General features: G+C 51.2%; 1 protein-coding gene and 1 long non-coding RNA gene across 8 annotated transcripts in view; one reads left to right on the top strand and one right to left on the bottom strand.

Annotated features, from left to right (window-relative positions):
* The first annotated feature begins 6 nt into the window (after positions 1-6).
* LOC100612864 (uncharacterized) lies at positions 7-19387 on the top strand. 7 transcript variants are annotated; one of them, XR_010151296.1, is made up of 7 exons: positions 7-359; positions 1707-2284; positions 6869-7637; positions 11339-11410; positions 12558-12739; positions 18122-18200; positions 19121-19387. It is a non-coding gene; the product is annotated as an uncharacterized LOC100612864 (long non-coding RNA). The 7 variants fall into 7 exon arrangements; XR_010151295.1 differs by having other exon boundaries at positions 6869-7656; XR_001711666.3 differs by lacking the exons at positions 18122-18200; positions 19121-19387 and having other exon boundaries at positions 12558-12946.
* CACNA1S (calcium voltage-gated channel subunit alpha1 S) overlaps positions 15779-19471 on the bottom strand; it is a 73076-nt gene continuing 69383 nt past the window's right edge. Inside the window, exons 41-44 of the mRNA XM_016935467.4 lie at positions 17771-17856; positions 16889-16980; positions 16498-16641; positions 15779-16349 (exon numbers count right to left, since the gene is read on the bottom strand). Coding sequence (XP_016790956.2) covers positions 16098-16349; positions 16498-16641; positions 16889-16980; positions 17771-17856 — 574 coding nt within the window. The 3' untranslated portion in view covers positions 15779-16097. The remainder of the gene's footprint in view (positions 16350-16497; positions 16642-16888; positions 16981-17770; positions 17857-19471) is intronic.

The following is a 19471-nucleotide window of genomic DNA, read 5'->3' as shown; positions in this document are numbered from 1 at the left end:
GGGGGCGGGGGCCGATCCGGCCCCGAGCCCGCCCCGAGCCAGCCCCGAGCCCACGCCGGGCCCCGCCCCGCCCAGGAGCCGCCAATCGAAAGCCCTAATGAGCAGTGGGGGCGGGACTCGCGCCTTTAAAGGGACCTCTTGGCTCGCGGCCACGGGGTGGCTGGGGGTAGGGGGCGGGATTGGAGGGTGGGGGTGGGGGTAGGGGTGGGAGTAGGGGTGGGGGCGCTGGACGCAGACCACGTTAGAACCTCGGCTCCTGGAGTAGCAGAACCTCGGCTTCAATGGGACACTCATTTCATAAATGAAGAAACTGAGATTCAAAGAGGGGAACTACCGAAGGTTACAGAGCGAGTTCGTGGGTAAGCATGGTAAGAACCCTGGTCTCCCGGGGATCCCACAGCGATTGACGGTTTATAGTTCAAAAGAGCCAGGAAAGCTTCCCTTCTGCATTTATTCCAGTAAATTCGCCAACCCTTCTCGAAGGGAGTTCTTGCTAGCCCCTAACTAAAATTTCCCCCACCTCCACCCTGCAGCATTTTAAAGCTCATGTTTTAGTTGATTCCTGGCCAGGCTCCTAGCCCAAGACTAGCCCCTCCCTACTGCTAGACGACTGTCCCATTGACCTTTATGACCCACAGATGACCCCACTGGGCCTGGCTCACACTCTGCTTGTTGTGGCTGTGGGGCCAGAGGGTCAGTGTGGGAGGCCTGAGCTGCCCTGGGGGAAAGGAGGGAACAAAGGGGGCCCTCAGTTCCGAGCACCTGGGTAGAGAGGCTGGGCGGTGAAGTGGGTGGGGAAGGGAAGAAGGAGGGCAGCTGCCTGCAGGAATGGGTATAAAGGACAAGGAGGACCATGGAGACTTTAACGCTGGGCCTGGATGGAGGAGGAGACCAGTGCTGCAAAGTCACAATTCCCTTCCCAGTCCATCTCCCTCCCTCTGAGCCCAGACGCCTCTTCCCTGCCCCCTGCCTCCCAACATTGGGGCCATTCACAGGGCCCCTCACCAGCTGCCCTCACTTCACCCAGCTCCCTCCCCTGGAAAGGGCCCAAGAGGAGGACCCAGCTGCAGCTCCAGATGTGGATGGGGATCTCTGGGGGAGGGGAGGAAGGGTAGTCTGACTCCAGGCCTCTTACATTACCCTCAGATGATGAAACCATGTCAGAGATTTTGGCAAGGGTGTGGACTGGGGTCTGAGGATGCATCTGTTGGTACCATCTTCCTCCCCTTCCCTCCTCCACTCACACCCCCCTCCCCCCCAATAACTGCTTCATGCAGTAGCTCAGATCCCTGTTTGGCTTGACCTATTAAGGTCAAATCAAAACCAAAGATAATTTCAAGGGCAAATTTCAAGGGCCAATCAACACATCCTTTTCATCCCCATGGCAAACAGGAGGAGCACCGCCAGCAGTGCCCCCATGATGGGGGCTGGAGAAGAGGTCTTGGTGGTATCCTGGACCTTTTATTAGCATTTGAATCTAGAGGAAGCTCTCCCTGGGGCCAGGGGATCACCTCTCCTGGACCAGGAGGTTAGCAGAATGTTGCAGTCATATCCTGCAACATTCCTCCCCATCTTCCAACCAAAATAATTCGTGGGGAGGAGACTAACACATATGGACCACCTACACAAGGTATTTTATGCACATATTCTCATTTTTTCCCTGTAACCTTGTAAGCTAGGCTTTTTATTCTTTTTAAATTTTGCAGATGGGGAAACTGAGCCTCACATGTATGAATTCCAGCATATAAGCAACAGACTCCAGATTTGGACATGTATATCTTGTTCCAGACTTCCCAGATGACCACCAAGGTGGAAGGGATGATGATGTCCAGGCAGAAGGGAGCTAGGCCGGCCCAGGCTTTTCCTCTAGGCACAGCGGACTCCAGGTTCAGCCTTCCCGGATGGTAATATTGCATTCTGAAGAGCTACTTTCCCGCCAACTCATCTCTGGACTTCTCTGGGGCCCAACTCTGGTTTCCTGCCTGCAGGAGGTCCCCTCTGACTTCCGACGGTAGATGACCCTTCTGACTCACAGTTCTACTGCTGGGAAATGCCTCCAGAGCTGCTGCCCACCCCCTCTGCATCCCTCCAGGTCACTGGGTGTCGAATCAGGGGAAGCAGGGATACACACGGGCAGGAAACTCAGGCCTCCTAAATGTCAGAGCCTCAGGACTTCGGCTACTCAGAAGTAGCTCCCTCCTGGGCCACCAGGGAGCAGCAGGGCAGCCAGCATCCAGACATCCCCCCTGGGCTCTGCTGCTCAGAGGCTAGATGGAGAACCAAGGTGGGAAAAAGGCTTAAACCACAGCGTGGGGAGATTTAGGTTAGATGGGTCAGAGGAAGTTTAGGACAAGCCTTGCCCTTTTCAGTTTCTGTCCAGCTTCAGCACAGCCACTGCTTCCTCTCTTTGGTTTTTACCCATCCCCCTCTCTCCCACCACCTCTATCCCCTTCCAGCTTTCCTTTCCTTCCCTCCTTTCCAAACCCCAGAGTTTCTCAGGATTAGCTGCCCGTGTGCCTATCTCCCCCACCCCCATGCTTTCCTCACTGTCTCACAGAAACAGGCAAAACACACACACATGCATACAACCATGAGCTGGCCCTGAGAGTTCTCTGACTGGACTGGGGTTGGAGCCCCAGCTCTTGTCCTGAGCTGAGGCCCTTCCCCCAGGTATCTTGGGGCTTCCATCATTTCTCTTGACAGGAGCTGTGGGCGTCTAGGCAGATGGGAACCTGGGGGAGGTGTGGGGAGCCCTCTCTGAGGCAGGAAGCTCCCACGCTACTGTAGTTAAAATACTCCGGCAGCAACTTGGGGCAGCCATCTGGGATGCCCAGATCTTCCAGGACACCCAGCTCTCAACAACAACCCTATAGGAACAAATCAAAAACCTAAGAGATACTTATAGGCCCTGGAAATGTCTCCCAAAAGTGGCCTGAACTTGAGCCCTGTTTCCTTTTATCTTCTTCAGGTTAGCACTGGGCATTGGCATTTGCAAAAACTCTCTAAGCATTAAGCAAAACTTGTAGGAGTGGAAGATACAGCATTCTGGACCTCCAGTCCTAATACCCAGCCACACCCCAGCAGCTATGCATGGTTCCATGGGAGAGCAGGCATAGCCCATCCTGCTGGCATATAGTCCAGCCATATCTTCCAATGCCCACCTGGAGACTGAGCCCAGTTCTGCCCAGCAACAGGAGCTCAGAGCTCCAGAGAGCCTCTCCTGGGGTGCAGACTCAGGAGATCTTAGCTCAGGAGCAGACTTAGCCTGACTTCCTCTTTTATAGGAGGAGACAGACTTAGTTACAGAGGAAACCAGAGTTGTTATAAATAGCAAGGAAGGGAGAAAACTGCTATGGATTACAAACACGCCATCAATCTTAAAACAAACTATTTTTAGTTTCAAATAATAACGAGAGTCTAATTAATGCTCTGTATAACTTCAAATGTGGGATCTTTATCTGCCTTTCTACTTTGTGATGCTTTCTAATACAGTATTAGGGCCAAAGGCAGGAAGAGATGTGGGCAATTCTCAATGTTACCAAATCCTAGATATGGAAAGAACCTGAGAAATTTAGTCCAGCCCTTTCATTTTCAGTGAAGAAACTCAGGCCCAGAGAGGTAAAAGGACTTGTCCAAAGTTGCATAGTAAGGTAGGGACTGAGCAGTGACTAAAAGCCTAGTCCCTGTACTCCAGAAGCAGGACAGTTTCCACAGCAGCACAATAGAACCCAAAGGCTAAACATCTGTGGTTGGGCAGTTGGTGAGTTTGTAGCCTGGATAAAAGTCAGGTCTAAGCCAGGTGTGGAGGCTCACGCCTGTAATCCCAGCACTTTGGGAGGCTGAGGCAGGTGAATCACTTGAGGCCAGGAGTTTGAGACCAACCTGGCCAACATGGCAAAACCTCATCTCTACTAAAAAATACAAAAATTAGCCAGATGTGACGGCACATGCCTGTAATCCCAGCTACTCAGGAGGCTGAGGCACGAGAATCGGTTGAACCCGGGAGGTGGAGATTTCAGTGAGCCGAGATCGCACCACTGCACTTCAACCTGGGGGAAAAGCAAGACTCTGTCTCAAAAAAAAAAAAAAAAAAAAAAAAAAAAAAATTCTGAATGAAATAGCAAAAGACAGCCCAGAAGCTGAAGTGTGGTCTTCTGAGTCACAGAGTTTTGGGTTCACATCCCAGCTCTGCAACTGACTAGCTATGTAACCCTGGGCCTGTGTGTAACTACTCCAAGCATCAGCTCCCACATCTCAAAATGAGAATAATCACACTCACTTCATTACAGGACTATTATGAGGTTTAAATGAGGTAACGTGGGTCAAGCATCCAGCACAGTGCTCGGCAAAATATAGATGTTAATTTCCTTCACATTGCCCTCGGATTCTCTACCCCTTCTTCAATGGATTCTTATCCTCTAACTGGACAGAAGGGCAGATTTGTCATAAAGCAGTCACGTGAGGGATAAGAAGTCTCAGATGAGTGTGAATGAGGCTGGGGGTGGGGGCGTAGTTTATGGCAATGAAGTTTGCATGGCACAAGTGGTCAGTGTCAGATCCAGAGGGTGGGAGAAGTCAGATTTGCAGAAAATTATCCTTCCTCTGCTAACCACTCAGTGACGGGCCTCGGGGTTCAGGGTCAGTGTTTACAGGGGAGGAGGGAGGCTGGGCATGCTGGGTCCTCATTGTACACAAATACCCAGGGCCTCAACCTCACCCATGTGCCACACTGTGCCAAGGGTGTTACATAACATTTCTCTTTTAATCCTCACAACAATCTATGAGGCAAATACTGTTCTCGTCCCCATTTTGCAGAAGAGGAAATGAGCTCAAAGGTCACTTGGCTAGTGTATAGTCATTAGTGCTGTCTCCAAATATTTCCGGCTCTCTGCCTTCTGGCACAAGGTAGGACTGCATGTTCTCACTCTTTGATGCTAGCTGTGGACATGTGACCAACTTTAACCAATAAAACGTGGCGGAACTGATGTGCGTCAGCTCTAGTGGAAGCATTAAGACTCTGGCACCCTCACACCTATGTTGTTCATAGAGTGTAAATGAGAAATAAACTTTTATTGTTAAACCACTGAACTTACAAGTTGTGTGTTGCCATGGCAAGCCTGGCCTACCCTGACACAGTTAGGAAGGGGCAGAGCCAGAGTTCGGAGGCCTGGTCTGTAAAGATGCCAGATGGCGTAAGTACCTTCCAGAGATTGACCTGCTTGCCTAAGACACACAGGAGCCCCTTTTTGGGCTACTTAGAGCCCTGTGGGGCAGGGGAGGAGGGTAGGCAGCCTCCCTACCCTTATCTCTTTCCCCCCTGATTTGACTGTGATTTTGTGGGGTTTCCAGGTTGCTGAGCCGGGGGGACTGACTAAATGAGTGTGGTTTTGTATGAACCCTTAGGGGCTCATAGTCTTCTGGTTGGCTGTGCTGAGCTACTTATCAGGACTCTCCAGGAGACACTCTGAGAAGTAATTGGAAAATTCCGACTTCCTCTCTGCCCATCACCCAACTAGGAAATAGTTGGGTATCAGGACACGCCTGCATTCACTCCCAAATCAAAGATCGACCCTGTCAAGTCACTCTTTGCTTTGGGACTCAGTAACTCCTCTGTGAAATGGAGCCACTTCAAAGGGTTAGGGTAACTGCTCGGAGATTCTAGAGGAAGCCCATTTCGGATTGTATAGATCTTCTCAGAGGTGCCTGCAAAATAAGAACAGCTACTATTTCTGAACATTGTGCTGGGCGTTGCACTAAATGCTTCAGATCCATACAGTCATGGAATGCTCACACAACCCATGGAGGTAGGAACATAAAGAAAACCAGGACACCAAGAGGGGCACAAGGTCACACTGCAAGTGGTGGGCAGGGTTCAAACTCAAGCATGCTGCCTGCCAGTTTCATCCTCTGCTGAATTACAGGGAGGGAAAAGGATGAATCTTGTCTTGGCAGCTGCTGAGCTGCCAAGAAAGTGAGCACAGCCCCCTAAGGAATTATGTGCTTCACGTGTCTACATAAAGACTTGCCCATGAAAGACCCCAGCAGCTTTGTCATAGGCCCAAACTGGAAACACAACAAATGTCCATCGACAGGGGAATGGATTAAGAATCTGTGGTATATCATATGGTGGGATACTATTTAGCAATAAAAAGGAATGAACTATTGATACATGATACAATATGGATGAATCCCCAAATTAATTATGCTCAGTGAAAGAAGCCAGACCAAAAAGAGCACATGCTGTACAATTCCACTGATATACAAATTCTAAAAAATGTAAACTATAGTGTCAGAAAGCAGATCATTGGTTGCCTGGCAAGGGGAGGGAACTGGGAGGGGTAGGAGGGCATGAGAGCATGAGGAACGTTTTGAGGTGGTGGGTATATTTATTCTTTTTTTTTTTTTTTTTTGAGACGAGGTCTTGCTCTGTCACCTAGGCTGGAGTACAGTGGTGCGATCATGGTTCACTGCAGCCTTGAGCTCCCTGGGCTCAAGGGATCCTCCCATCTTGGCCTCCTGAGTAGCTGGGACCACAGGTGTGCACTGCACCACCATGCCTGACTCATTTTTGTATGTTTGTAGAGACGGTTTCACCATGTTGCCCAGGCTGGTCTTGAACTTCTTGGCTCAAGCAATCTGTCAGCCTCAGCCTCCCAAAGTGCTGGGATTACAGGCGTGAGCCATTGTGCCTGGCATATTTATTGTCTTGATGGTGGTGATGCTTCCATGGGTGTATGCTAATACATTTGTCAGACTAATCAAATTACACACTTTGAATATGTGCAGATTATTATACATTAATCATATTAAATACCTCAATAAAGCTGTTGAAAAGTAACTTGTCCCAACTTCTTCTTTGTTCAAACAGAGGTGCAGAGTGGTTGGTGACTTCTCCTGGGCCATGAGGACAGTCAGTTAAAGTCCTGGCTACCTCTCCCTGAGCCCACATATCCTATGGCTTCACGGAAGGTCCCACCTCCCAAGAAGGGGCTAGTGGCAGGGAAGTTGAGAAACAGAGAGACGGAAAGGTGGCATAAAACCAAAGAGGGGGACACTGGAGAGGAGCCGGCAAGAGGCCAGGCTGGGGACGTCAGAGAAGAGGAAAACAGAGATGAAGCCACAGGCCTGGGGACAAGGGAAGATGAGAGACAGGAGATGGAACCCCTTCCCAGACCTGGTGATGAGGAGGAGGCTCTGAGGAGTCCTAGCCAGGCCCCAGAGAAGCCATTCCCTTCCTTTGACAGATGCCACCTGTGTACGCCCCTGCCCGCGATGAAGTTAACAAATCACCACCACCACCCTGCCCTGGCCTGGTTGCTGTTGACGTTCAGTCTCCAGGATGCATCATTTTCTTGGATTTTAATAGACAATTGCCTCGGCCAGACCCTGCAGAGCAAATTGCCAGCAAATGTTCATTGAACACTTTAAAAATCGAGGGGAAGAAGAGAGGGCTTGGAGGCAGCATGTGGGGAGAGGTCAACCTCTAAAGTGCCAGCTCTCCAGAAATGCAGCCGGACTGAAGGTTTGCAGGGATGGTAGTGAATGGAGCACTCCAGGCAGTGTGTGTGCTGAATCTCAGGGCGGTTTTAGGAGCACTTCAGAGGCCTTTTTGACCAAGATATTCACGTTGGCCTGAGGTGAAACAACTCTTAAAAAGTTAGTCTGTGTCCTCCCTGCAACCCTTGTATTTCCTGACACTTGTATCAGTAGACAGAGGAGACCCTTTGCCTTAAGGAGAATTTGGGAATTAGGATCTAGTGAGGATGTGGAGAAGTAGGAAAAGGCCCTTTTTTCTCTTTAACTTCTAAACTCGGAGGATCCAAATAGCAGGCCAGGACTGGGTGGAGCAAAGACTTTAAGTCATAACCAAAATTAAAAAGAACGTAGAGGAAGAGGCCCTTTTCTCCTACCCTCTAGTGATGAGGGTCCCTTGGCCTGGAAAAGGGGAAGGAGGAGATGGGGGGCTAGGCCTTGAAGGAAGTCAAACCCTAAGACAAGAGGATCAGATTTGGGGTGCTGTAAGAGGCGAGGGAGGTCTTCCTGGAGAGACAGTCAAGTTCTGACAGTGGCTGGTGCTAGAGTGGCTGGGCCCCCACCTGCAGACCACTCCACATTATCACTGAGTCAGCCTTCGCCTCCCCGCTCAGAGGGGACTCAGAGGGGGACCTCTCAAGGTGGTCTCAATGAGAAGAGGTACAGAAAGCCCCCATCAATTTCGGTCTGTATACTGCCTAAGAACCACCCTCCTTGGTGAGCCCCCATCCTAACCCTTTTGTGTGGTCAAGAAACATGTAAACTGTCCCAAAACAAAAGACAGAGAGCGGAGACTACCAGAGGGTGAGTGGAGGTACTTGGGTGGGTCTGGCTAGTGGGGAAACAACCTCATTATACCAGGTGAAATATAAAGTTACCATTTTGTAGACAAGAAGGCATAGAATATTGGCAATTTCAAATGATCCCATCTAATATGTTCTATGTAGCAGTCTCTTGCATTTGCCCACCTTTCCTCCCTCTCTCCCTCCCTTCCTGCTTTCCTTTTTCCCTTCCTTCCATTTTTTCCTTGCTAGGAATACAAAGTTGATAAAGATTCAATGCCCGCCCTTGAGAAACTCACAGTATGCTTGGAAAAAACAAAATACAAACCCCTAATTAGGATATAGTGTAATAAATGCCAGAAGAGAGTTATCAGGTGCTCTAAGAGCACTAAGGAAGCAGCAACTAAGTTTACTTGGGTGATCAGAAAAGACTTGCGGGAGACACTGTCAGGCTGAGACCCAAGGAGGAGTTTGTTGGGTTCAGAGACACTGTCAGTAGAAGCCTGAGAGTGTGTGACCTGTGCAAGAGGGAGTTGTTGAGTTGCGTGTGGTTGGGCTGGTGCTTGGCAGGTTGTGCAAAGGGTTTCAGGCCAGATTAGTGGAGGTTGAGTGGGGATTGGAGGGTAGGGGTGGATTGTCATGTGAGCCTCACAAGAATACAAGAAGTAAGAGGCTTAAGAATAGTGGCCAAGCTCCTGCTAGACACCTGGCTTCACCATTTCAGGGCCAAGTGACTGCAACTAATTCACTCCTCCTTTCTGAACCTCCGTCTTCTCATCATAAAATGAGATTAATAGTAACACCTATTTTATAGGTGTTGCAATGATTACATGATATGAAAGGCAAAATGCTTAATGAATCAGGCTTAATGTATGTTATAGCCATTATTGTTCTACAGATGAGGAAACCAAAGGGCAGAAACATTTTTAGGAGAACATACAAGTGGGAATGGGAATTTGTGTTCTCCAAGTCCAGGGCCTCACTCTGCTGCACCCTGCACGTTTCAGGACAGCCTTTCTGAAGCTTGGTTGAGGGAGCCTGGGGTCTTTTCCTGGCTCTTCTCATGAACTTAGTGATGTGAGGTACATGGAGTTCTTTCCTTCCCCAGGTCTTCATTTACCTTTTCCCACCATGGAGTCTCCTCTTTCTTCATTTGACTTTATTTTTATTTATTTGTTGAGATGGGGTCTAACTCTGTTGGCCAGGCAGGAGTGTGATGGTGCAACCATGGCTGACTGCAGCCTCGACCTCCCAGGCTCAAGGGATCCTCGCACCTCAGCCTCCCAGGTAGCTGAGATGACAGGCACACACCACCATGCCTGGCTAATTTTCTTTGTTTCTTTCTTTCTTTTTCTTTTCTTTTTTGTTTTGTTTTGTTTTGTTTTTGAGACAGAGACTCACTTTGTCACCCAGGCTGGAGCGCAGTGGTGTGATCTGGCTCACTGCAACCTCTGCCTCCTGGGTTGGAGCAATTCTCCTGCCTAAGCCTCCCGAGTAGCTGGGATTACAGGTGTGCACCACCACGCCTGGCTAATTTTTGTATTTTTAGTAGAGATGAGGTTTCACCATGTTGGCTAGGCTGGTCTTGAACTCCTGACCTCAGGTGATCCACCCACCTCGGCCTCCCAGAGTGCTAGGATTACAGGCATGGGCCACCGCACCCAGCCTCCTCGGAACCTTTCAAACCCCAGTGTCTGTCTCACCAAGGTATGTGACACCATCACGTTTTCAGCTGACACTCAATACCAGAATCATCACTTGCCCCTTGTATTTGTGGCCAGTTTATTTTAAAAATGTTTCTCTGCTTTGGTTTCCTCAACTGGACTTTAAGTTCCATTGAGACACACAGTTATGGACCACAGGGGAAAGTAGCCATGGAATTAGAAGGCTGGAGGGCACATCCCAGATCTGCCACTTACCAGTTATAGGACCTTGCCTGTCAGTGGCCTCATCAGGAAAATGACAGGAGGATGACCTGTGGTGGGGTTGGCACTGTGAACTGTCAGCCCCAAGGCTGGGGTGACATGGTACTAGGGATCAGATGCCAGAAGAATGGGGGCAAGACCTTGTGAAATAGGAGTTGGGGTTAAGGTCAGCCTTGTGTTGGCAGTGTCTTCTCTAGCAGTCTGGGGCAGGAGCCGGCCTCTACATCCACGCCAGTTGGTGAGAGCTGGCAGGGCCTCTAGGAGGACGAGGCTTGGTGCTGAGGTGTGTGGGCTGCCCGTTGCTGCTGCCCCGTGTCCCCTAAAGTGCCCGGGAACCCCCAAGGTTGGCTTCCTCCTGTCTTACAGGTCTGACCCCATCATTAGCCAGCATCAGACAGAATCAAAACAACAGCTTCCTTCCCTACCTGTGCCAGGCCCTTCCCCTGTGACATTCGTATCTCACAACCACCCTGGGAGTAGGAATGACTTTCCCATTAGATAGAGTGAGGAGCAGAGACTTCAAAGGGTTTTATGAACTGCCTGACCATCACTCAACATGGACACAGGGGAAGGGGATTCGGGCTTCCAAGGCTCTGCACGGAAACACCTTGCAGACAACAGCCACCTCCCTGCCTTAAGAGCCCAGGAGAGGCAACTTGGCAGGAGGCCCTCAGGGCCAGGGAGCTCCTCCCCATTCTGAAGACATACGGGAACTGGGGCCCACCGTCTTCCACCTTTCCAGAGACCCTCCAGCTGAGCTCCAAACCCCCCAGATGGAGGGCTCCCTCAGCCCCCACAGCCCCAGCATGCAGCTTTGTGACTATCCCTCCTGCCAGCCACACCCCGCCCCTTCTGGCAGATCCTCCCACCCAGCAGCTGGGTCCCATGTCTGCAGGGAACTGTCAGGGAGAAGACAGGGGTCTGGCACACACTGTCCCTGGCCAGTGCCCCCAGGTAACAGAAGGGAGCCCACCTGCTCCTACGGGTACCCTGTCTCTGTCAGGGGGTCCTGCTGAGGGGCGTCTGTCTTCTCTGTATTTGCCCACTTCCCCTCCCTCCCACTTCAGCCCTCATCCTGCCATAATTTGTTCCTTTTAGGCTTTATTTGAGGAGCCTGGCAGTCCTATAAGGGGAAACCCACCTATTACTTCAAGCAAAGCTGATGCAGAGGTAGGATTTTGCATAATCTGATAAATTACAACATCTTATATGTTGCAAAGGAAAATGCCTGAACTTTTCCATAGGGTGAAGACCTAATAGGAAAGTTTCTCAGAGCCTGTGTTTATACATGTTATCTGTTAGTTAGGCAGGGAGGGACGGCATGGATTTGACAAATGGTGTACAGTTAAGGACGTGGAATTGGATGCTAAACTGCCTGGGTTTGATTCCCACCTTGGCTCTCTTACAAGTTGTGTGGTTAGGCAAGTTACATTTGTTCTCTCTGTGTCTTTTTTTTTTTCTTTTTTTTTTTAAGAAGGAGTTTCACAGTTGTCGCCCAGGCTGGAGTGCAGTGGTGTGATCTCAGCTCAATGCAACTTCTGCCTCCTGGGTTCAAGCAATTCTCCTACCTCAGCCTTCCAAGTAGCTGGGATTACAGGTGTACACCACCATGCTAGGTTAATTTTTTGTATTTTTAGTAGAGACGGGGTTTCACCATGTTGGCCAGGCTGGTCTTGAACTCCTGACCTCATGTGATCCACTCACCTCAGCCTCCCAAAGTGCTTCGATTACAGACGTGAGCCACTGCACCCGGCCCTCTCTGTGTCATTTTTGCAAAGTGAGGATGATGATACCTTTCTTAATTGTTAAGAGGATTAAATAAATTAATATATGCAAAACCTTTGGAAGAGGGCCTGCCATATAGTTAGCTTTTTTTTTTTTTTTTTAGAGACGGGGTCTCATTTTGTCACTCAGGCTGGGGTACAGTGGTGCAATCATAGCTCACCTTGAACACTTGGGCTCAAGCAGCTCTCTCACCTCAGCCTCCCAAGTATCTAGGGCTATCAGATCGTGCTACCATGTATGGCTAATTTTTAATTGTGTGTGTGTGTGTGTGTGTGTGTTTGTGTGTGTGTGAAGTCACGGATCTTGCTACATTTCCCAGGCTGGTCTCGAACTCCTGGCCTCAAGCAATCCTCCCACCTTGGCCTCCCAAAGTGCTGGGATTACAGGTGTGAGTCACTGCGTCCAGCCCTAGTTGGCACTCTGTATGTGGTAGGCATTACTATAAGATGTTCAGATCCCTCATAAATAAGAGTGTCCTTTTATAAAACTTTACAGCATAGACTTATGTTCCATTTTATCTTGTCTTCCCTAGAGATGAGCCAATTGAGCAGGAGACAATGTAAGCAGCTGTGGGGGTGTCGAGTACTCCCTCCTGCCTGTGGGAGCTGCACCGTGGAGTCTAGCTTGTCACCCTCCAGAGGCAGAGCCCCTCCTCCCTGCCTCCTCTTGGTCTAGATGGACAGCCATGGCAGCGGAGGCTGCAGAGCTGAGCAGGTGATACTGGGCAGCGACCCTGCTGCGGGCAGGGTCCACACCCCACAGCTCTTTACTGCATTTATTTAACAAGCGACATTGAGCCAGCAATCTCTGCTGAAAAGTGCTCAGCCCTGGAGAGAGAACTGTGAACAACGTGGACACAGCTCCTGCTTTGTGGAGCTTGGTGTCTGGCTGGGGTAAAAATAAACAAGCAGTTACAACACAGTTACGATCCCTACTGTAACGGAGGAGAGACGGCGGCCAAATTTCTGGGCCAGGCTACAGAGAGTTTGGGGGTGTTCAGGGAAAGCCTTTTGCAGGAAGCAATAGCAAAGCTGAGGTTTGAAGGGTGACTAGAGCTCAGTCAGGTAGAGGGCTCAGAACATTTCCAGAGAGAACAGTACATGTGAGCTCAGAGGTGAGAGCTCCCTCTGGGTGGGGTGAGTAGGAGACTTGGGCAGGGTCTGATCTGGGAGAGGCTTGTGAACCCAGGCAAGGGTTTTGCTCACTATTCAGAGGGCTTTCGGGGTGCCTTTAAAAGTTTTCAGCAAGGAGACAAGATGAGTGGTTCTTCCTTTTAGAAATATCAAAGACAGATGGGAAGGAAGAGAAAAGAGGAGGCTGGAGGCCCGTTCAAAGGCTGTCACAATAGATAAAGCATGAGATGATGGTTGAACGAATCAAGAAAGTGACCGTGAGGATGAAGGGAAGGGAGACAGATGTGAGAGATACTTAGGAGGGCAAATGTGCGGGGCATGGTGGGAGGGGGAGGTAGGCATCCAGGACAACACCCAGACTTCTGGTTTGAATAAGGATTGGGCTTCCCCGAGACCAGCAATACCAGAGGAGTAGCAGGCTTTGGGGAAAGGATAAGAGGCCACCACTGGACAAGGTGAGCATTAGGCACAAGTGAGACGTCTATGCAGAGTTGTCTGGGAGGAACAGGATACAGAGTCCTGGAGTTCAGGGGAGATTTTGACTAGAAATATGGATTTTGGAATTACTGGCACATACATGCAACTAAGATATGAATGTGTACTACATGAGAAGAAATGGTCAAGGAGACAGAGTCTACCTGAGAGGTAGGCAGGCCAAGGGGGAACTCCCAAGGAAGCTTCAAGTTGGAACACTCGAGGGGTAAGAGGAAATTCAGGAGATCTGACACTCGGGGGATTTTCAGGCAGGGAGCGGGCTAAATTGTATCTCATGCTACCTAGAAGTCAAGTAATGTAAAGATGTGAGAGTCCACTGGGTTAGCAACCAGATAGTTAGTGACATTGGTGAGCGTGTTTCCAGAGAAGCGGTGGGGCAGAGGAGGATTGCCTAGAGAGGAGAAATGAGAATGGAAGGAGAAATAGAAATGTGGACAAGGAGACCACCCAGGTAAGAAGTTTGGTCCTCAGTCAGCAGTGGTGGCTCACGCCTGTAATCCCAGCACTTTGGGAGGCTGAGGTGGGTGGATCACTTGAGGTCAGGAGTTCAAGACTAGCCTGGCCAACATGGCAAAACACAGTTTCTACTAAAAATACAAAAATTAGCTGGGCATGGTGGCACACACCTGTAGTCCCAGCTACTCGGGAGGCTGAGGGAGGAGAATCACTCGAACCCAGGAGATGAAGGTTGCAGTGAGCTGCACTCTAGCCTGGGTACCAGAGTGAGACTCTGTCTAAAAAAAAAAAAAAAAAAAAAAAGATAGATCATAGATGATGGATGGATGGATGATGGATGGATGGGTGGATGGATGAATGGAAAAACAGAGAGGGAGACAGAAATAGGGAAATAGGATGGCTGCAGGGTCAGGCTGCTAGGAGGGAGGCACCTGGAATGTGTTCCATGCAGCTAGAAGGGGCCTGTGGAGAGGCAGAGAGAGGGGATAAGGGCTGGGGTAGAATCCGAGCAGCTGGCAGGAGAGAACTGGCTTCCACTGGGTCAGAAGGGAAGGAGGAGAATGAGACAGCAGAAACAGGTGGGTTCATCAGTGTGGGGACAGGAGCTGAGGGAGGAACCTTCTGGTAGCTTCTATATATTTTTTTGTGTGTGTGGAGAAGGGAGCAAAGCTAGCTGCTGGTGTTGGGGTTTGAGGAGAGAAGGGCGTTGAGATTGCTGCACTGACAGGGACTAGGAAGCATTGGGGCCCTGTTGAGACTGGGGGCAGGGACGTATAGTGCATTAAGAATGCGAGCGTCCCTGCCCTGCATGACTGATACCCTAGGCCCAGCTGAGAAGCCCAGAAGCCGACTGGGGGTTCGCTAGGAGGCTGCATGGGGAGGCCAGCGTGGTTTCCACAGCAACAGCCACAGAGCAGGCACTTGGCACAGGCTTAATGATGGAATGGCGAGAAGAGCAAAGAGTCCAGTGAAGGGGGAAGGATGCTGTGGGGACATGGAGGGCCCGGTGCAGAGTCCTGACCTTGCCTCTGGCTGTGCACCCCAGGGCTGTCCCATCACCTCTGCATGCCTCCATTCCTTCATTTTTAACGTGGAATTCACATGTACTTTTCACGGTTGTGGTGGCAATAAAATGAATATTGTACATGAAGGTGCTTTGTAAACAACGTATTGCAGCCCCTGGCATGAGAGCAGGTGTGTAGGTGGCACGCAGGAGGCACTTGGTAAATAGTAGCTACTGTTACTCATAGTTACTTGGTGTGGCTAAGAGGAGCCGTGGAGAATGTAGATCTTTGATATTCAAGGCAATAAACAGGGGGCAGTTGAGGGCTCTGAGAGCCTGTGTTGGCAGTGGACTCTGGCCAATGCAACATGGTCGTAGCTTCGAAGATGTTTGGCCATGGTATGACCTGGGGTGTGCAGCTGCTTCTGAGACCACCAGTCCTTTCTGGGGCTGCTTGGTCCCAGTCAGTGGACTTGGCTGTGGACTTCAGGAGAACCCACAACAGGTCCCTCTCTGCCTCATGCAGAAAAATAATCCAGATGGCCCCTCTGTGTTTCTCCACAGCCCAGTCTCCCAAGCCCATGGGCAGGGTTCCTGGGGAAGGGACTGGGGGAGGGGGAAACACGGGTGTAGAAGAGTCCAAAAAACTGGACAAGCAGAGGCTAGTTGCCAGTGTCACAGGCCTGGAGATTTTAATGTCCTGCAGGTGGGAGTGGCCCTAGGCCAGACAGGCACTGACCAGGCCTTTTTGAATGACATTAGAAGCTCCATCCAATCATGCCTCTTGCTGGTGAGGGGCAGGGCCTGTCCAGCTACTTCCTCTGCACTTTTTGAGGTGGTTCCTGACCACCCTGCCTCAGGCCATGCATCTAGCTGCTGAGAGGGAGGGAGGCTGCTGCGGTGGGCTAGCCCTTCTCCACCCCAGCAACTTCCCCACCCCCATTGGTCATGCCAGCTCTAAGCCCATGCTGATGCTGTGTGGGCATCACAGCCTTGGAGGAATAAGGGTCTCCTGGGAGCCCTGGTGTTGGTCGAGGCTGGCCAGGGAGGACCTGGGGTTCAGGCATCCCAGGGAGCTGGCCATGCCCTCTGGGGCCTCTCGTCCTTTCAGTAGCTCTGTTGCCATGATCTCCACTTCCTCTGGTTCCATTTGGCAGGCATCTGCCAGGGCCTGGCCTGTTGCCATGATGAAGTTTGCATCAGCCGCCAAGGTGCCCAGGCCCCCTCGAACCAGAGCCTGCAGGGAGGAGAGTAGGCTGAGTGGGGTCTTCCTGGGGAGCCACCTTTGGGGACCTGCCTCTGTTGGCCCTACCCTCTCTCCACGCCAGGCCATCACAGGGCCACCACTCAATGCAGCCACTGCTGTGACCCAGCCCCTGGCTCACCTCTTGGATCAGCAGGGCTGTAGCTGGCGCTGAGCACCTGGAAGTATTCTCCCCAGTGCTCCTGCTGTGGGGTGTCTCCTCATGAAGAGACCCTGGTGTGGAGCTCTTTCTGTCCTCAGGCATGGGGGACTCCACCCTGGGGCACTGTTCCAAAGGTACAAAAGCAAAGACCCCCACAGGGGTGCTGGAGCCCACCAATGAGCAAAATTCCAGATCATCTGAGGGCAACTCAACCAAGATCCACAGAAAGGGGAGGATGGAGGGATCCCGTCCCTTCTGTACTGTTGGACACATTGCTGCCACAGCCTTCCCCTGCCATGATCCCATTCCAAGTATCAGGCCAGGCAGGGTCTCTGTATGGAGTTTGCTCCCAGGCCTCTGCCACTGTTACCTGGCAGGGGGCAGGAGGTGCCTGGCCTCTGGGCATTGCCCTCTGGGTCAGCAGTCCCTTCAGCATCTCCACACAGGGTTTGCTGTGGGGTCCTGTATGCAAGAAGGGGCAAGGATAAGAGGGGCTGCTGACTCCTGCCAGGAGCCCCGAGTCAACAGAGGCCCGCTTGGCTGGCTAGCCACACTCTGTGAGAGCTCTGAGATTCTCAGGGCTGCAGAAGGTGTCTTAGAGGGTGGACACATGATGAGGCCCAATCAACTCCAGGCCAGGCAGGGCTGCCCCAACTTTACTGGCCCTGGTCGCTGTTCTTGAAGGTTTGGGAGAGGGGATAAGGGCCAGAGTCTCTGGCCAAGCTGGTCCTCTGTGGTCCCTGGGTGTGTGCACATTAAAGTGAAAGTGTGTTGGGGAACACAGCAGTATCCTTATTGCCACTAGCCCCCAGCATCCTTGGGGCTCCTACTGTCACACAGCAGTCTAGGACATACTAGACTACAAGATCATTTGCAGAAGGGCCCCAGAGTCAAGACGTCAGTGTGTCCAGGGGCTGCCCTTCCAGGGACCTGGGGCAGTGTGGGGACTCCTGTGCTGGGGATGGTGTAGGGGGCTGTGTGAGTTTCCTGGGAGGCCTGCAGAGGGCCCTTTAGCATGAATGGGCTTTCCCCCTTCCACCTCGCTCAGCCACCTAGATGGTGCCCTGCTTCCCCCCTGGACAAGTAGTTGGTCCTGATGGCTTCCCCATTCCAGGGCCCAGATGATTGCCATTGTAACAGGCTCCCAAGCCAGCCCTCCCAGCCAAGTTCCCAGACTCTAAGAAAAGAGTGGTGCTTCCCAGAGTCCTCTGGGAGAAGACTCAAGCTTCTTAGATGCACAGAAGGGACTGACCCAGGACCCTGCAGGGTTGGCCAAGGGCTCGTCGTCTGGTAGCAGGCGTCTCTGTCTCTTCTGGGAACTCCCTTTCATAGTGGACACTGAAATGGAAGCAAGGCTGGGTGAACCAGAGAAGGCTGCTAGCTCTCTCGGCATCCCTGCCTCTCTGGCCCCAAACATCGTTTTCCCTCAGAGCCTATACAAGGCCAACCTAGTGTAGCAGCCGTGACTCTAGGGCTGACGTTCCCACCACTGTGCCCCAGCCAGCCCTGACTCTCTAGGAGGAAGGAGTCCAGAGCATTCCTGACTCCCCTCCTTTGCTCAGTTGCTCCCTCTACCCTTTCTACATTCTGTTCATCTTCCAAGGCCGAGCTGCAGCCTCCCAGCCTTTGGAACCCTGCTTCTCCATCTTGGCCACACATAGGATCACCTGAGGAGCTCAAAGGTGAGTGGTGGCTGAGTCCCACACCCAGCATCTGTGGTGAGGCCCAGGCATTGGGATTTGCAGAAGCTCCCTGGATTATCTAATGTACAGCCAAGGCTGAGAACCATTCTAGGTCTTTCCAGCCCATGGTGATCCATACCCCCTCTGCACTCTCAGGATACTAAATATCTGTTATTATTTGGTGTTTTTTGTTTATTTGTTTTGTTTTGTTTTGTTTTTTTGAGACGGAGTCTTGTTCTCTCACCCAGGCTGGAGTGCAGTGGCACAATCAGCTCACTGCAACCTCCACTTCTTGAGTTCAAGAGATTCTTCTGCCTCAGCCTCCCGAGTAGCTGAGATTTCAGGCATGCGCCACCACACCTGACTAATTTTTTGTGTGTTTTTAGTAGAGACAGGGTTTCTCCATGTTGGCCAGGCAGGTCTCGAACTCCTGACCTCAAGTGATCCACCTGCCTAGGCCTCCCAAAGTGCTGGGATTACAGGCATGAGCCACCACTCCTGGCCTCTGTGATTATTTGGTCCCAATCATATCACATAACATACGACCCAACAAGACTACAACCCCCTTCAGGGCAGGGCCCAGGGCTGATGCTTCTGTATTTCCACGTTACCTTGCACCATGGTGACCCAAAAAGGTACATGCACCCTTCAAGGCTTGTGGGCTGAATTTAAGGGGTCTCTGTGACTGGAAGGGGTGCAGGCAGCCCTGGCCATGAAAAGGGGCTGGCTGCTGCCCTGTCCTGCTTATTCCTGAGGCCTGGGACTAAGCCTTTCCAGGCCGAAGAGGCCTCCAATCAGCTGACCTCCTGTCTAGAATAGAAGCTTTGCCTGAGCCTAGCCCCTAAGTTATGATGCTGAGAAGTTCTCCCCCTCATCCTGCTGTTTTTTATGACACTTACGTAATCACAGATTATATTTAGTCTACAGCCCAAGGTTGGTGAGATGGGAACCACCCAGCACAGCGGGATCTCCTTGGAACCTAAATCCAGTGATGGGATCTTATTGTCCACAGTCTTTTGTGGTATGTGCTACCACCGAAGATCCTCTCCTAACCTATCATGTGTTCAATACGTCTCAGCTCCTAGACTTGCTGAAGCCGACGGAATAAAAGAACCTCTCATCACTGGGGCCAATACTGACATGACGTGAGGCTTCCCCCTGCTGGCCAAAGAAGCCTCTGCCATCGAGGTCGGCATCTTACATTAAGGTTCAGGATGGATTGGGGCACAAAGGCAAGCAAAAGACACCTTACAAATTTGGGGTATCCTCTT

Source organism: Pan troglodytes, chromosome 1, assembly GCF_028858775.2.
Source record: "Pan troglodytes isolate AG18354 chromosome 1, NHGRI_mPanTro3-v2.0_pri, whole genome shotgun sequence".
In the NCBI taxonomy this organism is placed as follows: domain Eukaryota; kingdom Metazoa; phylum Chordata; class Mammalia; order Primates; family Hominidae; genus Pan; species Pan troglodytes.
This window is presented reverse-complemented; position numbering and strand designations above follow the sequence as displayed.